Source organism: Desmodus rotundus, chromosome 4 (assembly GCF_022682495.2).
Source record: "Desmodus rotundus isolate HL8 chromosome 4, HLdesRot8A.1, whole genome shotgun sequence".
Taxonomy (NCBI): Eukaryota; Metazoa; Chordata; class Mammalia; order Chiroptera; family Phyllostomidae; genus Desmodus; species Desmodus rotundus.
The window spans coordinates 146,282,745-146,307,697 of NC_071390.1; the positions used below are offsets into that span (position 1 = coordinate 146,282,745).

Here is a 24,953-nt window from a genome sequence, read left to right on the forward strand (position 1 = left end):
AGGGCAGGAACTCACCGTTTTATGACATATGATAGAAATAATTGTAAGTGCAAATTAAGAAACCCAGGTAATGAAAAAAATGTTCAACACTCCTGAATTACTTAATAGCTGATTTTTACAAAGAACTGAAGGAAATTTAATTGTCATCATTTTTTAGTTATTAAAGTTTTAATTTGAAGTGTTTTTTTAAATCCTCACTTTTAAGTTTAATAAATAGATGTCTTATATTTTATTTAGCAAAACTTGTGTTCATAAATAATGCAAATTGAAATCTGTTTTAGGTCTTATCAGATTTATTATGAATTATGAATTTTTGCCCTTCTTTTTCTTGTTTCCAACATCTTACTGTTTGCTATATAGTTAACGCATTTCTAAATTAACTTATGTTACTGTTTGGCATAATCTGGATAGGGTTTTAGATTTCTTTTTCTGGTAAAGATAGAAAATAAATAAGTATTTTTTTATTTGTTAATGAATTAAAATAAAAATTGTGATAATGCATATGGGATTCTTAATTTCTGTTCATTAAATGAGAAATGAATTTTAAATGGAAGTACTCCTAAATAAAAAATATAAATTCATTTTTTCTTAGAGATTCATTTAAAAATTATTTGTAATTGTATGATTCCTTTTATATGAAGTATCCAGAATAAGTTAATCCATAGAGACAGAAAGTAAGTTAGTGTTGCCTGGGGCTGGGAATGGGAGGAACTAGGAGTATTTGTTTAATGGGAATGGGGTTTCCTTTTAGGGTGATGAAGATATTTTGGAACTAGAGGAGATGGTTGCACAATATTGTGAATGTACTAAATGCTACTGAATTTTTCACTTTGAAAAGTTTAATTTTGTGTTTTGTGAACTTTACCTCAGTAAATAAAGAATACCGTTATGATATTAATCAATCAATTAATTAAACTAAGTTAATGTTACAATTTATTTTATATTTAATGTTTAAATTACAGTTGACCTTCAATGTTATTTAATATATGTTTCATGTACAGCATGGTGGTCTGACAATTATATAATTTATAAAGAGATCTTCCTCATAATACTAGTACCCACTAGTATTAACTATGTTAATATACATAGTTATTACAATATTATTGATCATATTCCTTTGCTATACTTTACATCCCTGTGACTATTTCATAACTTTCTATTCCTTTCACGTCTTTTATTTATTCCCACTCCCTCCCATCTGGCAGCCCTTCGGTTTGTTCACTGTGTGCATGAGTGTTACTGTTTTCTTTGTTTCCATTTTTGTTCTTTAGATTCCACTATTAACAAAATCATATGGTATTTCTTTTTCTTCTTTTCATATATTTTATTGATTATGCAATTACAGTTGTCCAATTTTCCCCTCTTTATTCCTCTCTGCCCTGCACACAGCCTCCCACCCGCATTCCTCCCCCTTTAGTTCATGTCCATGGGTCACACATCTTAAGTTCTTTGGCTTCTCCATTTCCTATACTATTCTTACCCTCTCCTTGTCCATTTTCTACCTACTATTTATGCTACTTATTCCCTGTACCTTTCCCCCCTCTCTCCCATTCCCACTCCCCTGCTGATAACCCTCCATGTGATCTCAATTTCTGTGGTTCTGTTCCTGTTCTAGTTGGGTTAGTTTGTTTTTGTTTTTGTATTTTTTTAAGGCTCAGTTATTAATAGTTGTGAGTTTGTTGTCATTCTACTGTTCATAGTTTTGATCTTCTTCTTATTCTTGGAAAAGTCCCTTTAACATTTCATATAATAAGGGCTTGGTGATGATGAACTCCTTTAACTTGACCTTATCTGAGAAACACTTTATCTGCCCTTCCATTCTAAATGAAAGCTTTGCTGGATAGAGCAATCTTGGATGTAGGTCCTTGCCTTTCATGACTTGGAATACTTCTTGCCAGCCCCTTCTTGCCTGTAAGGTTTCTTTTGAGAAATCAGCTGACAGTCTTATGGGAACTCCTTTGTAGGTAACTGTGTCCTTTTCTCTTGCTGCTTCTAAGATTATCTCCTTCTCTTTCATCTTGGGTAATGGAATTATGATGTGCCTTGGTGTGTTCCTCCTTGGGTCCAGCTTCTTTGGGACTCTCTGAGCTTCCTGGACTTCCAGGAAGTCTATTTGCTTTGCCAGATTAGGGGAGTTCTCCTTCATTATTTGTTCAAATAAGTTTTCAGTTTTCTGTTGTTCCTCTTCTCCTTCTGGCACCCCTATGATTTGGATGTTGGAACGTTTCAAGATGTCCTGGAGGTTCCTAAGCCTCTCCTCATTGTTTTGAATTCTTGTTTCTTCATTCTTTTCTGGTTGGATGTTTCTTTCTTCCTTCTGGTCCACACTGTTAATTTGAGTCCCAGTTTCCTTCGCATCACTATTGGTTCCCTGTACATTTTCCTTTGTTTCTCTTAGCATAGCCTTCATTTTTTCATCTAGTTTTCGACCAAATTCAACCAATTCTGTGAGCTTCCTGATTATCAGTGTTTTGAACTGTGCATCTGATAGGTTGGCTATCTCTTCATTGCTTAGTTGTATTTTTTCTGGAGCTTTGATCTCTTCTTTCATTTGGGCCTTTTTTTGTCTTGGTGCACCTGTAAAGGGGTGGAGCCTTAGGTGCTCACCACAGCGGGGTAACACTCGTGGCTGCAGTGTGATGCTGTATGTGGGGGAGGGTTCCGACAGGGAGCAATGGCGCTTGCTGCACTCTCTGCTGGATTTCAGTCACTTCCCCTGCTACCCACAATCCAAGTGGGCCTTTCTGGTGCTGCTTCCTCAGTAGGTGGGTTTGTGTACGTTCTAGGCCCCTGTGGGTCTCTCCAATGAACTCTCCTGTGAGGCTGAAAGTTTCTCCCGCTGCCGCCTCAACCCCCACAACCCCCAGAACCCCCACAGGTATTTTCAATCAGTGGTTTGAGGCTTTATTTCCCATGCTGGAACTCTGGGTTGTGGGGTTTGTCATCTGGTCCACCAGCTGCTGCCTTGCCGGCCAGCTGCAGCTTTGCCCACCCTGCTCCACAATCCGCCACCTCTCTGGGTCCACCAGCCACTGCCTTGCTGCTAGTCCTCTCCGCCTGGCTGCCTGTCTTTCCCCTTCCTATTGGTCTGGATGAATGTTTCTTCTTTATCTCCTTTGTTGTTGGACTTCCATACAGTTCGATTTTCTGTCAGTTCTGGGTGTTTTTTGTTTTTAAATTGTGATTGTCCTTTTTTTGGTTGTGTGAGGAGGCACAGTGTGTCTACCTACACCTCCATCTTGGCCGGAAGTCCCTATTTGTGCCTTTCTTAATTTCTTTCTTCAATGTTGTGTAGTTTTCTGAGTACAGGTCTTTCACTTCCTTGGTGAAGTTTATTCCTAGGTATTTTATTTTTCTGGTTGTTATAGCAAATGAGATATTTTTCTTGATTTCTGATTCTCATTTTTCATTGTTGGAGTACAAAAATGCCTTTGATTTCTGAATTTGATTCTGAACCCTGCTGTTTTGCCAAATTTACTTATTAGTTCGAGTAGTTTTTTGGTGGAGTCTATAGGGTTTTCTATATATACTCTCATGTCATCTGCAAACAGTGACAGTTTTACTTCTTCCTTTCCAATTTGGATGCCTTTTATTTCTCTTTTTTGTCTGATCACTGTGGCTAGGACTTCCAATACTATATTGAATAGAAATGGTGAAAGCTGACATCCTTGTCTTGTTCCTGATCTTAGTGGGAAAGCTTTAAGTTTTTGCCCATTGATGTTGGCTGTAGTTTTCTCATATATGGCCTTTATGATGTTGAGGTACGCCCCCTCTACTCCCACTTTGCTGATAGTTTTTATTCTAAATGGGTGCTATACCTTATCAAATGCTTTTTCTGCATCTATTGGTAAGATCATGTGATTTTTGTCTTTCCTTTTGTTTATGTGATGTATTATGTTTTTTGATTTGCTAATAGTGTACCATCCTTGCATCCCTGGGATGAATCCCACTTGATCATGTTGTATCATCTTTTTAATATATTGCTGGGGGCAGTTTGCCAATATTTTATTGATTTTAGTGTCTATGTTCATCAGCAATATTGGCCTGTAGTTTTCTTTTTTTGTTGCTTCTTTCTCTGGTTTTGGAATTAAGATGATGCTGGCTTCATAAAAAGATTTTGGGAGTCTTTGCTTTTCTTGTATTTTTTGAAATAGTCTGAGAAGGATGGGGGTTAGCTCTTCCTTAAATGTTTTGTAAAATTGTCTTGTGAAACTATCCAGTCCAGGGCTTTTGTGTGCCAGCATTTTTTTGATCACTGCCTCGATTTCATCAGCTATTATTGGTCTGTTCATGCTTTCATTCAGGTTTGGGAGATTATATTTTTATAGAAATTTGTCCATTTCACCCAGGTTTTCAAGTTTCTTGGCATATAGTTGTTTGTAGTAATTTCTTATAATCCTTTGTATTTCTGTGGTATCAATTGTAATCTCTCCTCTTTCATTTTTGATTTTGTTTATTTGGGTCCTATTTCTTCTTTTCCTGATGAGTCTACTTAAAGGTTTGTTGATTTTGTTTATCTTTTCAAAGAATCAGCTCCTGGATTTATTGATCATTTGGATTGTTGTTTTAGTCTCTTAATTCATTTAATTCTGGTCTGATCTTGGTTATTTCCTTCCTTCTACTTGCTGTGGGCTTTGTTTGTTGTTGTTCCTCCAGTTCTTGTAGATGTAGGGTTAGGTTATTTATTTGAAATGTTTCTCTTTCTTAGATAGGCCTGTATTGCTATGAACTTCCCTCTCAGGACTGCCTTCACTGTGTCCCATAAGTTTTGGACTGTTGTGTGTTCATTTTCATTTGTTTCCAGAAACTTTTTGATTTCTTCCTTGATCTCATTCTTAACCCATTTGTTGTTTAATAGCATGCTATTCAATCTCCATGAGTTTGAGTGTTTTTGAATTTTTTTCCTTGATTTTGGTTTATAGTTTCAGTCCCTTGTTGTCAGAGAAAATGTATATGATTTCAATTTTCTTGAATTTGTTGAGGGTTGTTTTGTGTCCTATCGTGTGATCTATCTGTGAAAATATTTCATATGCAGTTGAAAAGAATGCGTAATTTGTTTTGGGGGGATGAAAGGTTGTATATACATATCTGTTAAATCTATTTGATCTAGGGCACTGTTGAATGCTGCAATATCCTCGTCGATATTTTGTTTGGAATATCTATCCATTTTTGACAGTGAGGTGTTAAAATCCCCTAGTATAAGTGTATTGCTGTCTATATCTTTTTTGAAGTCCTTCAAGATTTTCCTTATATATTTGGGTGCTCCTATGTTGGGTGCATATATGTTTACAATGTTTATGTCTTCTTAATGAGTTCTTTCCTTGAGTATTATGAAGTGTCCTTCAGTGTCTCTTTATGGCTTTTGTTTTGAAGTATTTTTTTGTCTGATATAAGTATTGCTACCTCAGCTTTTTCTCCTGTCCATTTGCTTGGAATGTTTTTTTCTAACCCTTCACTTTCAGTCTGTGTAGGTCTTTTGTTCTCAGGTGGGTCTCATGTAGTCAGCATACATGTGGGTCATGTTTTCTTATCCATTCAGCTTCCCTATGTCTTTTGATTGGAGCATTTAATCCATTCACATTAAAGGCTATTATTGATAGGTATTTATTCATTTTTTCCCCTTTGTACCTGTGTTCCTCTCTCTCTCACTCTATTTCTTCCTCTTCTTATAGCACTCCCTTTAGCATATATTGCAGTGCTGGAGGAATATTCTTTCAGCCTTCTTTTGTCTGGGAAAATCCTTATTTCTCCTTCCATTTTAATTTAGAGCCTCCCTGGTAAGAGTAGTCTGGGTTGCAGGCCTTTGCTTTTCATTACTTGGAATATTTTAGCCATTTTCTCCTGGACTTTAGTGTATCTATTGAGAAATCAGCTGCTAGCCTTATTGGAGCTCCCTTGTATGTTACTTCTTGTTTCTCCTTTGCTGCTTAAGATTCTCTCTTTGTCTTTAAAACTTGGCATTTTAATTATGATGTATCTTGGAGTAGGCCTCTTGGGTTCATGTTAATTGGGACTTCCCGGCTTCCTGAACTTGTGTGGCTTTTCCTCTCTCCAAATTGGGGAAGTTTTCTGCCATTATTTTTTCAAACAGGTTTTCTATCCCCTGCTTCTTTTCTTCTCTTTCTGGTATTCCTATGATTCAAATGTTGTTTCATTTCATGTTTTCTTGCCGTTCCCTCAAGCTATATTCATATTTTTTGAGTCATTTTTCATGCATGTGCTCTTCCTGCGTATTTCTTTCTACCTTGTCTTCTGGCTCACTGATTCGGTCCTCTGCTACAACCAGCCTGCTTGTAATTCCTTCTAGCATATTTTTTATTTCAGAAATTGTATTCTTCATTTCTTCCTGGCTCTTGTTTATAGTTTTATTTCCTTTTTCATACTGTTGTTGTTCTCACTCAGTTCCTTGTAGTGTCTGTGAGTTCCTTGAGCATCCTTATAACCATTCTTTTGAATTCTATATCTGATAGTTTGCTTACCTCCATTTCATTTAGCTCTTTTAGTGGGGAATCTTCCATTCCTTTTGATTGAAGGTTCTTTCTTTGTCTCCCCATTTTAGATGACTCTTTTTGTTTTGTTTTTTTTCTGTGATTCCTGATGTTCTGCTTTTCTAGTTGTCTCTGGAGGGTGATCTTCTGTGGTAGGAGTTCTATGGGATTCAGTGGTGTGGTCTTTTTTTTTCTCCTTTGCTGTATACTCTAGGGTTTCCCTTTCTTCCATGTGTGGGCTCTCTTGTTGTACTTGAGTTTTACCTGTTGGTGGTTCCTTTGTTGGTGGGTTCTCTCCTCCAGTGGTTTTACTGGTGCTTACAACTCCCACCTTATCTTGTATGTAATCAGTGGCAGGGTGAAGGAGAAATGGAATAAGACCGTGAGAGAGTATTCTATGGGATTTAAAGTACCAACAAGTAGAGAACAGATAGGATATCTTTTGAAAACATACAGCAATAACCGCGATATTTTAGCCAACTTTTTGTAAAAGGTGAAAAAGAGATAAGACTCTTGTTATAGGGGAGAAAGAATGTGAGCTGATTCCAGAAAATGGAAGTCTTGTGCAAGGTTAGATGGTGAGATATAGTTAGAGTAAAGGATAGAAACTAGGCGTAGTATGCAAGAGAATAGAGTTAATCACAACAGTAACAAAGCTCAGGAAGATAGTGAAATGGGCCAAGACCAGGGAGGGGTGCTGTGTAGGATTTGCAATAATATGGAACAACAATTATTTATAATAATACAGGAACAACAATAATATGACAAGAAATATAAGATCTGAATAAGAAGAATACTTCTCACACTAGTGAAATTAAAAGACCAAGAGTAATGTGTTATTGGAATGTGAGTGAAGTGAGAGAAGAAAAATTAAAATGCAACGTGAAAGGGAGAACAAAGAAAACCAGTCAAACATTGTAATTAAACAAACAAATAAAATGAAGAAAACTAAAGAGAAAGAAGAGAAATAAAAAATAATAATAAAATAAAAGAATGTGAGAATAATAATAACGTAAGGAAAATAATGTAAAGAAAAATAATGTAAGAATAATAATAAAAAAAATACAAGTTCTATAGGTTAGCAAAGTTAAATTTGTCTCTGTTTCTCAGTTGTTGGTATTAGCCTTCTGTTCTCTCTCTGGATCAGTCTTTGGTCCTTTCACAGGTCCAGGTCTTATTGTCTCACACTTGGGGGCGGGGGATACCTCCTACTGACTTTAAACCTGCCAAGCCAGTTCTGCTGGTCTTCCTGGATGGCTGGGCTTTGCTTTTTTTCTTTCCTGTGGTTTTGTGAGGATGGAGGCTAGGGCTGGGCTGCAATATTCACAGTTGCCCAGCCTCCAGCCCAGGTCCCCAGTGCACTGCCCCACCCAGTCCATCTGAGCCAGGCCTGTGCCTTTAATCCACCATGTTGTGCCACCCGTGAGGTGCACTGATTAGGAACCACTGACACCCCTCCTCCTCCCTCTTTGCTGGCCTGAGTGCTATGCACTGTCAAAGTCCCTTCCCAGCAGGTTAGTTCCCTGTTAAATTAGGTGTCCCTGGGGGCTGCTAACTCTCTGAGCCCTTATTACCCTCCTCTGACCAGTCCATGTGGCGCCCCTCCTCCTCCTCCTTCACTGGCCAGCTACTTCGCAGGAGATATCCTTGCACAGTGGCTGCACACCGTTTTCTTTTTGAGTGAAATTCCCTTGGTTGCAGGCTGCTGTTTTTAAGAATTGCCTGGCTTTTCACACAGCCCAACTCTCTGACCAGTCCCAAGACTCTCTGGGTTATGGTCAGTTGCGGCCCAACTCTTCTCCCATCTCCAGGTGTCTCCCTGCTCCCCAGTTTCTCTGGTACTGTTGAGCCAGCGACCACAGTCCAAGCTGTGTAATGCCCTCTGCTGTGTGTCTCCCACTGCATCTTTATCTCCCCAGCAACTTCAAGCATCCAGGTTTCTCCTAGGTGGGACTGGCTTCCCTGCTCTGTGAGGGGAGGGAGCTTTGAAGTTAAAATCTCTGACCTGGCTGTCCTCCAAAGTTCCTACGGCAGCAGGGACCAGGACCTCAGCCACTGCGCTGCAGTCCCAGCTTCCAGGGCCCAGTGACCTTCCTGTCCACCTACAAAATTTCCTTACCATCTGTTTTTTAATGTCCCCTGAAATCTTTGATTTCCAAAGTTCATATGAGTTGGGATGCCATTCGCTATTCCCTCTGTTCTTCAGAAGATTGGCTAGGTGTCCCAGTAGGATACAGGAGCAAGTGGGTAAAGATCCCACCTAACTCGCTGCCATCTTCCAACTGTATTTTTAATTTTTTGAGGAAACTCCACACTGTTTTCCATAGTGGCTGCTTGGATCTGCATTCCCACCAACAGTGCACAAGGGTTCCCTTTTCTCCACATCCTCACCAGTACTTAGTCTTTCTTGATTTATTGATGATAGCCTTTCTGACAGATGTGAGGTGATTTCTCATTGTGGTCTTGCATTTCTCTGATGATTGGTGTCATTTAGCTGCATTTCACATCTCTCTTTGCCATCTGTATGTCTCCTTTGGAGAAATGTTTGTTCTGGTTTTCTGCCCACTTGAAATTAGATTAGTTGGTTTTTTGGGTCTTGAGCTGTATAAGTTATTTATGAATTTTGGATATAATAGGTGTATTATTGGTTAATATGTTCCCCCATTCAGTAGAGTGTCTTTTTGTTTTGTTGATGTTTTTCTTTGCTGTAAAAACAGTTCAGTTTGGTGTAGTGCCATTTGTTCATGTTTCTTTTGTTTCCCTTGTCTGAGGAGATGTATCATAAAAAATATTACTTAGAGTAATGGTAGAGTTTCCCGCCTATGTTTTTTTCCTAGAAGTTTTATGGTTTTAGGTCTTATATTTAAGTCTTTAATCAATTTTGAGTTTATTCTTATGTACGGTATAAAAAGATGGTTTAGTTTGATTTATTTTTTTTCAGATATCTGTCCAATTTTCTCAACACTATTTTCTGAAGAGACTGTCTTCCCTTTATTGTACATTCTTGCTCTCTTTTCTTTTTTAAAAATTATATTTATTAATTATGCCATTACAGTTTTCCTGATTTTCCCCCCTTGGCTCCCCTCCACCAAGGACCCCCTACTGCCTCAGGATATCCCCCCATCATTGCTTGGTCCATGGGTCACGAGTATAAGTTCTTTGGCTACTACACTTCCTACACTGGACTTTACATCCCCATGGCTTTTTTGTAACTATCTATTTGTATCTCTTAATCCCTTCACCTCTTCACCCACTCCCCCACATCCCCTTCCCATATGGCAACCATCCGGTAACTAACTTCTTTTCTCTTGCTGCTTTTAAGAGTCTCTCTTTATCTTTACCTTTTGGCCTTTTAATTATGATGTATCTTGGAGTGGGTCTCTGCATCCATCATAATTGGGACTCTCTGTGCTTCCTGCACTTGCATGTCTATTTCCTTCACCAAATTTGAGAAGTTTTCTTTTACTATTTTTTCAAATACATTTCCAATTTCTTGCTCTTTCTCTTCTCCTGGCACCCCTATGGTGTGAATGTTGGATGCTTGAACTTCTCCCAAAGCTCCTTACAACATGCTTGGTTTTAAAAAAAAGATTTTATTTATTTATTTAAAGGGGGATGGGAAGGGAGGGAGATAGAGAGGGAGAGAAACATCAATGTGTGGCTGCCACTCACACACCCCAAACCTGGGACCCAGCCCACAACCCAGGCATGTGCTCAGAGTGGGAATTGGACCAGTGACCTTTTGCTTTACAGGCTGGCACTCAATCCACTGAACCACACCAGTTAGGGCCATCCTTGGTGGGGCTTTTTGTATTCTTTTTTTCTTCTTTTTGTTCTGCAGAGTAGCATTTTGCTTCCTTATATTCCAAATAATTGACCTGATTCTTGGTTTCATCCACTCTGCTATTGTTTGCCAGTAAATTGTTCTTCATTTCAATTACTGCATCCTTCATTTTTGACTGGATCTTTTTTTTATGCTGTTGAGATCCTCAATAAGTTCTCAGAGCATCCTTATAATCAGTGTTTTGAACTCTGCAGCTGACAGATTGCTTATTTCCATTTCATTTAGCTCTTTTTCTGGAGTTTTGATCTGTGCTTTCACTTGGGCCATGTTTCTTTGTCTCCTCGTTTTGGCCACTTCCCTGTGTTTGTTTCTGTGTACTAGGTAGAGCTGCTATGAGTCTCTGTCTGGTAGCATGGCCTAATGTAGTAGGTGTCCTGTAGGGTCCAGTGTACAGTCTCCCCAGTCACCCATACCAGGTATTCGAGGTGCACTCTCTGTGTGGACAGAGTACATCCACCTCTTTAGTTGAGCTTTAATTACTGTTGGAAGGTCAGTGCGAGGGATTTATCCAGGCCAGTCAGCTTCAAGGACTGGTGGTGATTACTGACCACCAACCTCTGCCCTCCATGGAGGATCAGCTCTTCAGGGATTGGGTGGTGGTGCTCTGATGTGGTCTGTAGTTGCACTGAGCGCACAGGTTCTGGCATTTCCCAGGTGGTGTAGGTCAAGGGTAGCTCCCACATTTGTTTTGCCCAGGGCACCCTGCTTATGTGTAAAGTACTCTGATTGGCTGCTACTTGTGCTGGGCTTAGAGATTCCCAGTAGAAGCCAAGCTGTGACCCTTATCTGGCTGTCACTAGGGGTTACTGAAGCCAGCTGTTGCTTCTGTAATAGAATTCAGGAGCCACACTAGCCATTCATATGGAAAAGCAGCTTGGGTGGTTCCATAAGTTGGGTGGAGCAGAGCCTTTGGGTATCTCCAAGGTGTGTCAAACAGTGTTAGCCAGATTGATGCAGTCTCAGACATGGCACCAGTTGGCTGGCTCTTTAGGGGGAGAGTTTAGAAAGGGACAATTGCCTCTCCCTGCCTTGATGCCAGACACTTCAGTTTCTCCCTGTATACCACTAGTGGTTTTCAAAACTGCTACCTGGGTGCTGGAATTCAGAGGGAGTGAGTCTCAGTAGGTGATCTGTGTGTGGGTTCTTTAAGACGAATGTCTTGGAGCTCCAGCAGTTTCTTCCACTGACTGAATCCCCGCTGGTTTTTGCAGCCAGAATTCATGCGAACTTACCTTCCTGACACTGGAATCCTGCACTGGGGGGCCTGGTATGGGTCTTGGATTCCTCACTCTTGAGATATACTTCCCAATTTTTATCCATGTGGGTGTTGGGCCAGCGTATTCTGCATCTGCACCCTTCCTACCAGTCTAGATGGATGTGGTTTCTTTTATTTCGTAGTTGTCAGACTTCCATTCAATTCAATTTCTGACATTGCCGAGTGATGGTTGTCCTATATTTTAGTTGTAACTTTCCTGTGGTTGTGCAAAGAGGCATTTTATGTCTACCTACACCACAATTTTTACTGGAAATATCACTCTCTTTTCATGTACTAATTGTCCATATAGGCATTGCTTTATTTCTTAGCAGTCTGTTCTGTTACATTGGCCTTTGTGTCTGTTTATGCAAGTACCATGATGTTTTGATTACTAACTATAGCCTTGCAGTGCAGTTTGTAGAAGGTAGTGTGGTAACTCCAAATTTGTTCTTCTTCCTTAAGATTGCTGTGGTATACAAGGTGTTTTGTTGTTCCATATTAATTTTAAGATTATTTGTACTAGTTCTGTAAAAAATGCCATTGGTATTTTGATAGGGACTGCATTGACTCTTTGGACTGTTTTGGGTAGTCTGGGTATATTAACGATGGTAATTGTTTCTATCCATGAGCATGGTATAGGCTTGCATTTGTATCTTCTTCAGTTTTTTTTTTTCTTTCCACTGTCTTATAGTTTTCTGAGTATAGGTCTTTTACCTCCTTAGTTAAATTTATTCCTAGGTATTTTATTTCTTTTTGATGCAAGTTTAAATAGATTTTTTTCTTAATTTCTTCTGGTAGTTTATTATTAATGTATAAAAATGCAACTAATTTCTGAATGTTAATTTTGGATCCTGCTACTTTACTGAATTCATTCATTAGTTCTAGTAGTTTTCTGGTGGAATTGTTTGGATTTTTTATGTATAGTATTATGTCATCTCCAAATAATGACAGTATTACCTCTTCCTTTCCAATGTGGATGCTTTTTATTTCTTTTTCTTGTCATATTGCTGTAAGTAGAACTTCCAATACCATGCTGAATAAAAGGTGAAAATGGACTTAAAAAGACTACAATAAGAAGCCCTGGCTGGTATAGCTCAGTGGATTGAGCACAGGCCTGTGAACCAAGGGGTTGCCGGTTCGATTCCCATTCAGGGCACATGCCTGACTTGCTGCCTAGGTCCCTGGTTGGGGACACATGAGGGGCAACCACACATTGATGTTTCTCTCCTTCTCTTTCTCCCTCCCTTCCCCTTTCTTTAAATAAATAAATTAAAATAAATAGACTATAGTGTGAGACAAAGAAGGATATTACATGATAAAGGGATCGATGCAATGAGGATATAACTCTTGTAAACATTTATGCACATATATATATATTTATATATATAAAGCATATGATAGACATAGAGGGAGAAATCAACAGTAATACAGTCATAATATGGGACTTTAATACCCATTCACATCAATGGGAAGATCTTCTAGAGAGAAGATCTACAAGGTAAAAGAGCGTTAAATAACACATCAGACCAGATGAATTTAATTGATATTTTTAGAGCATTTCACCCCAAAGGAGTAGAATATACATTTAAAAAAGTACATGGAACAATTTCCAAGATAGACTACAATTTAGGCCATGAAACAAGTCTCAATAACTTTTTAAAAATTGAAATGATATCAAGCATATTTTTCTAACACAAATTACAAGAAGAAAACTGAAAAATACACAAACACCTGGAGGCTAAATAATATGCTACTAGACAATTCATGGGTTAACAATAAGACAAGAAAGGAATAAAAGATATAGTACCTTGAGACAAATTGAAAATTCATAGCAATACAGGTGCACCTCAAGAAACAAGAAAAATCTCAAAGTTACACCTAAAGGAACTAGAGAAAGAAAAATAAAAATGGCAACAGTGAGTAAAAGGAATAAAATAACAAAGATCAGAGTGGAAATAAATGAAGTACAGTTTTAAAAAAAACAAAATATCAGTGAAATCAACAGCTGGTTCTTTGAAAGGATAACCAAGATTGATAAACCTTTTATAAAACTCAAGAAAAAAAGAGAGAAGACTCAAAGAAATAAAATCACAAATAAAAGAAAAATGACAATCGACATCACAGAAATCTTGGACTGGACAAACAGAAATCCTGGACTAGAGGGCTTTACAGGTTAATTTTACCAAACATTCAGTGAAGAGCTAACACCTATCCTTCCACAACTATTCCAGAAAATTCAAGAGGAAGGAAGACTTCCAAGCTCTTTTTATGATGCCAGCACTATCCTGACTCCAAAACCAAGCAAGGGCATTTCAAAAAAGGAAATTATTGGCCAATATTCCTGATGAATGGAGATGTAATAATCCTCAATAAAAATGTTAGCAAACCAATTTTGGCAATACATTTAAAAGATTATACACCATGATAAAGCGGGATTTATTCTTGGGATCCAAGGTAGATTCAATATCCACAAATCAACTAACATGTTATACCAAATAAAAACAAGAAGGATAAAAATCATATGATCATATCAATAGATGCAGTAAAGGCATTTCATAAATCCAGCACCCAGTTATGATAAAAACTCTCATCAAAGTGAGAATAGAAGGAGCACACCTCAACATAATAAACACATCATCAACTAACATACTTAATGGGAAAAACTAAAAGCATTTTCCTTAAGATGAGATCATGTTTTATAATTTAAAACCATCAACTGGGCTCATTTAAAACATCTCAGTTAGCACTGTTTCTAAGTGACCACTTTGGTTCAATTGCTGCAAAGATTTATATTGTGGAGAAGTCACATGAGTTATTTATTTGGTCCTGTATGGATGGACAGCCATTGTAAACAATGATACATGGAATGTCTCCAAGCTGTAGTGTGCGCCATGCTCCAGGACAGAATCAGGTGAGCAGGACTGGGAGGGCACACAGACTCCCTCTCCGTGCTCTCTGCGTGTCTATCACAGTGCTTCACTCTAGGGATTGCTCAGGAATGGGAGACTAAAGAAAGGAAGAAAGCACAGGAAGGCATGAAATGTGAATGGAGATGGAGTGGGATGGCAGAACCAAATGTGGTTTCATCATGGACACATATGCAAGTATCAAATGAATGAAATCACAATTTCTGATTTTTTTTGTGATATAAAAGCTTGCTGTTATCAAATAACAAGGAAAGATTACCAATGGAATATACAAAATTATCTCTGAAAGATGATTTTTACTTTATAAGACATCTTCAGGAATGGGTGCATTTCCTATCATTCCTAAGAAAGCTTATTATCTTTGGTATTCATAGCTGTGAAACATGAAAATTCTTTCATATCTAAATCTCAGACATCCTGGTGACTTGATTTTTTAGTCCCCTTTTCATTCAGCCCTCCTCGATAATCATAGATATATTTGAAGACTTTAAATCTTCAACTTGGGTAATCATAGTTTTATTAGTTTTTATAGATTTTTTTATACATCTTTAAGTATCATTCTATAAGGAGAAGACAGGCAATCAGAGCCATTAGTGTGCTATTGACAGGGGAGTGAGAAAACCATGTGAACTTTAAAGCAGGGTTTATATTTCCTTCATACATTCTAACGGGACTTAAAAATGCCTCATAATTTTATAATTACATAAACATTTCTCTTCTACAATTTAAAACTTGCCTTTTAAAATTAATTTTTAAAAGAATCTTTTTCTAAATTGTGAATTGGTATTTTATTATTAAATTTTTTCATTAAACTTAAAATGTTTATACTAAAATATCCCAGAAATACTTGCATATATTTGTAAAATGGTATTTTGTTGAAACAGACTTTGAAATGTACAATGGAAAAATGGAATCCCTTGTTATTTTTCCCCATTTTTGTTTTTATTTTCAAAATTTCAGAAGTTCTGTGTAGGTCTGCATTATTGAATTATATCAGTTTAGTATATTTTACAAATGTTTATCTTCTTAACATCATATGCTTTTCCTGAATAAGGTCATCTAGTTTTACTTCAAGTGTATTTACCTAGATCTTTCTTCTAAGTCCCCTGGGTGCCTCAAATTTGATATGTCCCAAACTGAAGACATTGGCCCTGACCCTTTCCTCTGTCCTGACTGGGTAGTCTACTCTGTCACTGTCTTCCCATCCTCGTAAAGAGCCGCACTGGAACACTGAAGCTCCACTGAACACTGAAAAATCCCGGACGCCAGCCCTCCCTGCAATCACCACATCCAGTCACTCACCAAGTGTAATACTTTCTTCCTGCTGCCATTTTTTATATCAGTACTTTACTTACAGTAATTTACTTTCTCACTTTCGATTTTGAAATACTCTTTCCTAGTTTTGCTCAGCTTATATTCATCTTTACATTGCTGCCAGAGTGACTGCTCTAAAATATATTTGTGATGATGTAACTCCTCTGCTTATTTAGTGGCTCTCCATTACATTCAGGCAAAATTCATATGCTAGCAGGACATTTACAAAGGATATGTAAAAAGAAAGGGTATGTGAGTCTCCAGTTTTCTCTCTCCATCCCATTTTCACCATTCTGGTTTAACTACTTTCCTTTTGTACCCCCACTTACCTCATGCTTTTGCTCATGCTGCCCTTTCTAGAACGCCCTTCATGCTCTCCCTCTGCACTTAGTACATCTTGCACGATATATCATTTCCTGAGCTTCCCAGGCACAACAGACTGTTGTCTCTTTTGTGCCCTTACTGTAGTTTATTCACTTCAGTTGTAGAACTAGCAAATGATACCTTCCTCTTCTTACTGTTTTCATGTGTATCTACTTCTACTAGAATATTGGGCAAAAGCTTTTATTTATATTTCTAGCTTCTTCCAGGTTAGTGCCTATGATCTGATAGATAATAGTAACTGTTTGTTATCCTACTGACTGAGTGATTGAGTGAGCAAGTGAATGAATATGAGTGTTTCTAAAGTAGAGTTTTTGTTTTGTTTTGTTTTTGTAGGGAGAAGCAACAACGCCAGCAACTGAAGAAAAAGGAAATGGTATTGATATTATTGAAAGTGCTTCACAAAACCAAACAAATAATGACAATTTGACTTATGTTGATGGAGAACACAAAAATATAATAGTGGTTAGTTAGTGACTATCTATGAATTTTTTCCTATGCTTAAATGCTGGTATAAACAAATGAATTTGTATAGATTCAAATATGTTGTCCATTTTTTTGAAGACTTTTTTGCTATCTGTATTCAGAAGTATCCCAACTACTACCATCTTTTTTCCCTGCAAATGCTTCAACCCTCTGAAAATCTTTTTTGCTATTTTATTGAAATATTCATAAGCAGAGATAGACCTATATCTATGTTTAAAATTCATAGTAAAAAAATGCTCACATTAACATATCTGTGGCTACAATTTATAGATAAAGTATCAGCATTAAGAGAACATGAAGATACAGACTCACCGTGGGATTCGGAGGTACTGTTTATTATTATTGTTATTATTGTTATTTTAAATGTCAGCATTGATCATGTGTTACAGAATGGACCCATGGAGGGGGACAAAATACTATTACTGTATGGACCCCCCTTGTCCCAGGGTCCCCCTGTACTAGGTTCACCTTGCCTGCCGCCAGGGAATTATAACGATGTCAGAGATTGGTGAAAAGGAAAGAAATTATTTATTTAAAAGTTATACAGACGTAAGAGTAATGACTTAATGTCTTCATTAAAATCCCAAAGTCCCTTAGAATACCCACAAATGCACACAGACCTTCCTTTCCCCCTCTGCCCAAGGCTGGGGTACCGTATCTCAGGAAAAGAAATAGAAGTCTGTGGCTCAGCTAGCCCCCAGTTCTTCCCAGTAATCCATGCTCGGCTGGCAGGCCTCCCTGGGTTCCCAGCACCATCAGCTGTGGCGCCACCGTGCTCTCCAGTTCTTAATTCAAAGCCACATGGCACCTTCTCATGGCCCACCAGCAAGAACTTTCACCCATTTCCTTCCCACAGGATCTCTCCTGCATTTTTCCAAACTGCTGATAGAGAGCTCTGCATCACTACTACATCTTGCTTTCCAGCTTCCTAAGCTGCGTGGCAAAGGGAGCCCCAAAGCCATGTGGTTCCCCTCTCTTGCCAAAGCTGCATGGGTCCCCCCTTTCTCACCAAAGCCGCATGGTCCCCTCCCACATGGCTGCCACGCCTAGGTTTAAATCCCAGTGCCAATCTTACTCTGCAGCCCTATTTCCTACTCCTCCCACAATTGGCCACATCGACCAACATTCCCATATTTTTACAGCTTTTCTGGGCTGCCATAGTAAGTCTGGGAAGGCGTGGCCCCATGGCATGGAGTGAATCATCTCCAACCTCTCATGCAGGTGCTATAACCAGGGGGAGTTGCCTTCCAGTTACATCCCGGGTGGAAGTCACTCCCATCTCCCTGGCTCAAAGCATGGCCACAGCTATTTAACATATCCATGAAACCAGTTAAAGTTATAGATATATTAAATGACCACTCTAGAGGTTATTTGCAAAACTGTTGCTATGAAAAATAACTCTCAATGGCCTTGCTCCTTGTGTCCCATCCCCTGTTCAGACCCGTGGGGGTGAGGATATCCTATATTTTTAATATTTCCTGGATGCCCTGAATTCTGAACCCCATTACAAATCCCTCTTTGGTTGGGTGACCCCTGGCTTCACACTGTTACACATGTTCAAACATAAAAGGTATGCTTTGACTTTATTTCCGTACCTCTATATTTGGCCATAAAATTATTTTCTTATATTTTTTAAACTCTAATTAATAAAATACCTATGTGCTAAATACAGGATGCGGAAAAAGTAGGTTCACAGTGGTTCATATGGAAAATAACAGGATAATTAATAAATATAATACAACAATAAACTGTTCCACATACTCACAACTGTAAACCTAGTTTTGCCACACCCTGCATAGTACAATTCTGCTAATTTGCAAGATTCACTGAATAAAATCAATGTAGTATATTATAAATAACTAAGGCACTGATGTCATAAATAATCATTTTGGGTTCTGAAGTTAAGTTTATCTAAAAACTAGAGAATTATCTCAGGTCAACCTATGACCAATGTATGTTACTGTGGCTTATATGGATATGTAAAACTCCTAATGAGATTCAGATAGAAACAGTTTGGGTTGTAGTTTTGTTTTGTTTTTTTATAACTTGGCATTTGTAAAGATAATGCCTGGGATTTCAAAGTATGGTTCAATTAGGATTGTCAAGTAAATGTGCAAGGAATATTTCCAGAGAAAGAAAAGCACAGTGAATAGTAATAAATATGTAGGATTATAACAACAATTTGGTGTAGTGGTGTTTTGAGAAGTAGCAGCTGTTTTCAATAGTTCAAACAGTATGCACTGAGGACTTTATGGCAACCATACTACTTGTAACTTACATATAAAGACCTGATGAGCTGATCTAAAGGCACAGCTGTGGGAAGAGATACGAAGAGCCTGATCTCTTGGATACAGACAACTGCTCCCTAATGGTACAAACACAGTATTTGAAGTCTAAGATCATGTCACTTAGTAGCTATGGGATCTTGGGAGAACTTGTTTTAACCTGTTGGAATGTCAGTGACCTCATTCGTAACAATGGTACTAATACCTACCTTTCACATAAGCATGCTGAACAAATGTGGAAACAAATGCAAAAACACTCTGTAAGCTGTAAAGGGTGCTATGGAAATTAAGACGACAGTGATCCCAGTGGTGTTCAGTGACTTACTAAATACTGAGCACACTTTTTGTAAACCTGAAGGGCAATAAAATGGCAGTAGTGTTGAGAAAAAATGGCAAAGTTAGAAAGGGAATGTAAATTTCTAATTTGGAGGATATTAAGTTTTGTAGACTATTAATGGAGATATCCTGTAGGTATGTAGTGCTTTAGTATTTGAGGCCCTCTTGATGAGGTCATACATATTTTGACCTTAATTAAATTTCTGTCATTAAATACCAACTATGTGCTGGGCAGTTAGACGCTGAATGTACAAGTTGAGGAGTTAGGCTGTAGTGAGTGGGGAGGAGTAGAAAAACAAGTAAACAACAGCCCATTATGAGTCACTGTCAGTGCTTCATATGAAGAAAATGGAGAATGTTAGGTTAGAGAATATCGGGGGAGTTTTAGTTAGAATGGGCGTGGGAATGGAATTTAGGTGGTCAGAAAAAACTTTGTAAGTGTGAAAAAAATTCCCAGTGAAGGAGACAGTCACGTGAAGGTCCAGGAGAAGGACTTGTTGGACAGAGAGAACAATGGGTCACATCTGTTCATCATTTTCCTCTAACATCTTGGAATGACCTGGAAGCAGGAGGTGGGGTATCCATCATAATGCCATTTTATTATTGTGGTTGTGTGTTGAAATGAATCAAAGTGTGCATAACAAGTGCCTGGCACATTTTAGATGGTTATTAAATAAATGTTTTTACTCTTCCCTTACTAAAGCTTCCTATATGTTTTTGAAGAGTTACATAAGAAAATGGGCAATTTGTTGCAATTGTTTAAACATAATTTAAAGAAAGGTTTTTCTTATTGCTTTGCCATTTTATTCAACCATTTTTCCTATCAAAAATTTTATCAAATAATAGCTTTGTCTAAGCCTTAGAATACCTAACTAAAAGCAGGTTTTACAGTGTTTTGTTTATACTTAACACACTCCAAAGTTTCTTATTATGTCAAGTAACTTTTTTTCACACTCAAAAAAATTCTGTCAGAAATATTTAAAATTTTTAGCAAACATACTTACTACATAATGTGTTTTAAAAGGTTTTTTCCCCTAAAATGTCCTCTTATTTTGGTGGAGAATACAAAGTAAAGGGATGTATTTTGAAGTTAGTTCCTTGTTGAAATGTACATATACATCAGTATTTTGTCTAGGAAAGTATTTTCTCTGGCTTTTCAAGCTCAATATACAATCATTAGCCAAATGAAGATGGAAAGAAAGCTTGATCTAGAGAGCATACATGAGGTTTTCTATTTAAACGTTTTATTCAACACATGCTTCTCTTATATAAGTCTAAATGCTTTTGAAGTAGGAAATTGAGATATTTTCTTAGAAAGGTGTTAGGAAATCTTTATGTAACTCGTTATTGATATAAATTTTAGGAGAGTTTCTCTGCAAGTCTCCCACAGAGGCATCTTGATCATTTAACGGAAGACATAGGTTCAGACAAGAGATCTGAAATTCCACTAAATGGACAAGTAGCAGGTAAGATTTGTATTTTATAAAAAAGTTCCTTGACAAAATGTTGATTTAAAACATGAACACTAATATATTATAATAGTCAAAGAAAATCACCTGCTAAATGCAGAGTAACTAAAAAGAGAAGTGAGAATAGGTTGTAAATCTTCTCAGGTGTCAGCAAAGAGATTAAATGAGAGTGCCGCTGCAGGAGCTAAATTATTTCTTCTGTTTCAAGCTTCTCTGAGACCTGAGGAAAGTGAGGATATAAGGTAGAGGCAAAGAGTAAAATAAGGGGTGAAGAATGAGAAAGGCAGATGTATAGGGAGTAAATGAAGGAAAAAGAAGCAGGTATATACAGGGTGAGGCAAAAGCAGGCTTACAGTTGTGGGTACATGACACACAGTTTATTCTTCTATTATTATTTTTAATTATTGTATTATTGTTCATATGAACAACTGTAAACCAACTTTAGCCCCACTCTGTGTAGTGGGAGGTGATAAAATAAAATAATTCTTAAAAAAAAAGAAGAAGAAGAAGAGCATGCCCTGGCTGGTGTGGCTCAGTGGATTAAGTGCCAACCTGGGAACTGAAGCTCGCCAGTTCAATTCCCAGTCAGGGCACACACCTGGCTTGCAGGCCAGATCCCCAGCGGGGGCGCTCAAGAGGCAACCACACACTGATGTTTCTCTCCTTCTCTTTCTCCCTCCCTTCCCCTTCTCTAAAAATAAATAAAAACATATTATTTATAAATAAATAAATAGAAGAGCAGAGTGTTTGAAGTGTAAGAAGAATATAAAGAGAGCTTCTAGCACCAAACCTTGTCAGAGAAGTACAGCGAAATGTCCCTACTCTTACTCTTTTCCTCACCATTGCAAGGCATTATGGATCACATAGAGCTGTATTTTATCTACCGTGGATGAGCATAAGCATATGTGGTCAGCTCTAAATGTCTATACTCTGAAGTCATATAAAATGTTGCTAATTCATAGGATGGTTGGTATTCTGTAGTCCAAAATGAGAGCACCAGAGACAAGGAGAGAGCAGGGTCAGTTATGGGGAGATCAAAGAAGTTATAACCTGATGAAAAGTCCAGTAGAAAGATTATGACTTCTTTTTTAAAGTACATTTTATTGACTATGCTATTAAAGTTGTCCCATTTTTTCTCCCATATATCCCCCTCTACCTTCTACCCTCATTCCCTCCAGCATTTTCACCCCTTAGTTCATGTCCATGGGTCATACATACAAGTTCTTTGGTTTCTACATTTCCTATACTATTCTTAACCTCTCCCTATTTTCTACCTCCCAATTATGCTTCTTATTCCCGGTACCTTTCCCCCATTCTCCCGACTACCCCTCCCTGCTAATAATGCTCCTGTGATTTCCATTCCTGTGATTCTGTTCCTGTTCTAGTTGTTTGTTTAATTTGTTTTTTTTTTATTTTTTAGGTTCAGCTGTTGATAGTTGTGAATTTGTTGTCATTTTACTGCTCATAATTCTGATCACTTTTTCTTAGATAAGTCCTTTTAATATTTCATATAATAAGGCCTTGGTGATGATGAACTCCTTGAACTTGATCTTATCTGGGAAGCACTTTATCTGCCCTTCCATTCTAAATGATAGCTCTACTGGATGGAGTAATCTTGGTTGTAGGTCCTTGCCTTTCATGACTTTGAATACTTCTTTCCAGACCCTTCTTGCCTGCAAGGTTTCCTTTGAGAAATCAGCTGACAGTCTTATGGGCACTCCTTTGAAGGTAACTGTCTCCTTTTCTCTTGCTGTTTTTAAGATTGTCTCCTTATCTTTAATCTTGGGTAATTTAATTATGATGTGTCCTGGTGTGTGCTTCCTTGGTTCCAACTGCTCTGGGGCTCTCTGAGCTTCCTGGACTTCCAGAAGTCTATTTCCTTTGCCAGATTAGGGAAGTTTTCCTTTATTGTTTGTTCAAATAAGTTTTCAATTTCTTCTTCTTTCTCTTTGCCTGCTGTCACCCCTATGATTCGGATGTTGGAATGTTTAAAGTTGTCCCTGAGGTTCCTAAGCCTATCCTCATTTTTTTTGAATTCTTGTTTCTTCATTCTGTTCTGGTTGAATGTTTATTTCTTCCTTCTGTTTGAAATTGTTGATTTGAGTCCTGGTTGTCTTCCCTTCATGGTAGGTTCCCTGTATATTTTTCTTTATTTCACTTTGCATAGCCATCACGTCTTCCTTTATTTTGCATCTATACTTAGTCATTTCTGTGAGTATCATGATTACTAGTGTTTTGAACTCTGCATCTGATAGATTAGCTATCTCCTCATTGCTTAGTTATTTTTCTGGAGTTTTGATCTGTTCTTTCATTTGGGCCACATTTGTTTGTTGTGGTGTGCCTGTTATGATGTATAGGGCAGAGCCTTAAGTATTTGCCAGGGTACGGCAACCCACTTTGCTAAACTCTGGTGCTGTATGTGAGGGAGGGGTCCAAGAGGGAACAAGGCTGCTTGCTCAGTTCTCAGCAGCTTTCAGTCACTTCCCTTGCTACTCACAAATGAATTGTGCCCTTCTGGTGCTGATTCCTGGGTGGGTGGGCTCTTCTTGTACATTTTAGGATCTGTGGCACCCTCTAACCGACTCTCCTGTGAGACAGGCAATTTCTCCTACTGCCGCAACCTCCACAAGGTTTTTAGAGCCAGAAGTTTTGAAGCTTTCTTTTCCAGCACTGGAACTGTGGGTTGCATGATCTGTCTCGCTCCCCAGTTGTTTTTCCTGGTTTATCCACTCGAGAATGTGTGACTGCCATGTCTGCCTACTACCGTCTTGCCATGCTTCCTCTCTGCCCCTCCTACCAGTCTGGATGAATGTTTCTTCTTTAACTCTCTGGTTGTCAGACTACCACACAGTTTGATTTTCTTGCAGTTCTGGTTGTTTTTTGGTTTTAAATTGGTTATTATCCTTCTTTTGTTTGTGTGAGGAAGCAAAGCATATCTATCTACACCTCCATCTTGGCTAGAAGCCAGAAGTTCATGACTTCTAATGTGGTTTCAAGTCTAAAGAAATAACAGCATCAGGCCTGGTAGTCTGCATTTGCATGAGCTCTCTGGTGATGCCAGTGCTGCTGGTCCTCAGACCATGCATGCTCTGAGGAAAAAGGGTATAGATTTCTCTTCAGAGAAATCTGAAAGAAGAGCCATTGGATAGTTTAAGACCTGAAAAGATTAATGAAAAGCATTGTTTTGTTTTTACTTCTGAGCACATCTATGGCCAAGAGAAACAAAGAGATGAAGAAATATAAATGACAGATGTAAGATGTTGCTGCTAAACACAGGAAAGAAGAAGTGGAAGATAATCCACAAAAAGAATGTGAGAAGGGGAAGAATTAAGACCACAGATTTAGAAATCACTTGTGAAGATGAAAGGGGGATAGTGAAAAGAAGGAGAAAAGAAAGGCACTAGCTGGATAGTTTTTGAGTTGAGGAAATTCTCACTTTAGAAACTTTAGGATATTGGCAGTGAAACAGAAGATTAGATCATTGCTGCTCCTGAGAATACTGAAAGCAGGAGGGAGTGCCAGTACTGGGGTAAACTTTGGCCCCTTCTTTATCCTCCTCATAATTATCAGGCATCAGAGATATATGTTTCATTGGTGTTTGTTATTCCAGTGAAAGTAATTTGAATATAGAAGCACTGGCTGTGTTTTTATGGTAGCTCAGGTTTTGATAAGATAGCTGTTTCATAAAATTCCTTTCAACACCAGCATAATATACCAAACTGATTTTGGAAAGAAAAGAAATTAGAGTTTATTCTCTAAGTGTTACAATTTCAATTTTTAGCATATATTACACTGACTTAGAAATAAAACCTTTTTTAATATCTAATATTTCAGTGGCAATTAAATTCCTTTCATGTTTAATAACCACATTTCAATATTGAACCCCCATTACACATTGTTTCCTAGATGTGTTATTTCCTCAAAAAGTAATTTTGTATTTTATTCTTTTTCCTTTTTTATTGTGGTTAAAGAACAGTTGTCTCCATTTTCACCTCACCTTGGCCACCTGCCCCACCCTTCCAAAACTCCCACCCTCGAAACTACCCCTTGGCTTTGTCCATGTTCCTTTATACATGTTTTTGAGGGGACTTTCCCCGATTTTCCTCATTACCCTGAATCTCACTCCCCTCTAGTTACTGACAGATTATTCTTTAATTCAATTTTCTGG

General features: G+C 38.0%; 1 protein-coding gene across 1 annotated transcript in view; it reads left to right on the forward strand.

The window, feature by feature from the left end:
* LOC112316790 (ankyrin repeat domain-containing protein 26) overlaps nucleotides 1–24,953 on the forward strand; it is a 187,305-nt gene that overhangs the window by 42,498 nt on the left and 119,854 nt on the right. The window contains exons 12-14 of the mRNA XM_071221352.1: nucleotides 16,546–16,585; nucleotides 16,966–17,021; nucleotides 20,680–20,782. Of these exons, the coding sequence (XP_071077453.1) occupies nucleotides 16,546–16,585; nucleotides 16,966–17,021; nucleotides 20,680–20,782 (199 nt within the window). The remainder of the gene's footprint in view (nucleotides 1–16,545; nucleotides 16,586–16,965; nucleotides 17,022–20,679; nucleotides 20,783–24,953) is intronic.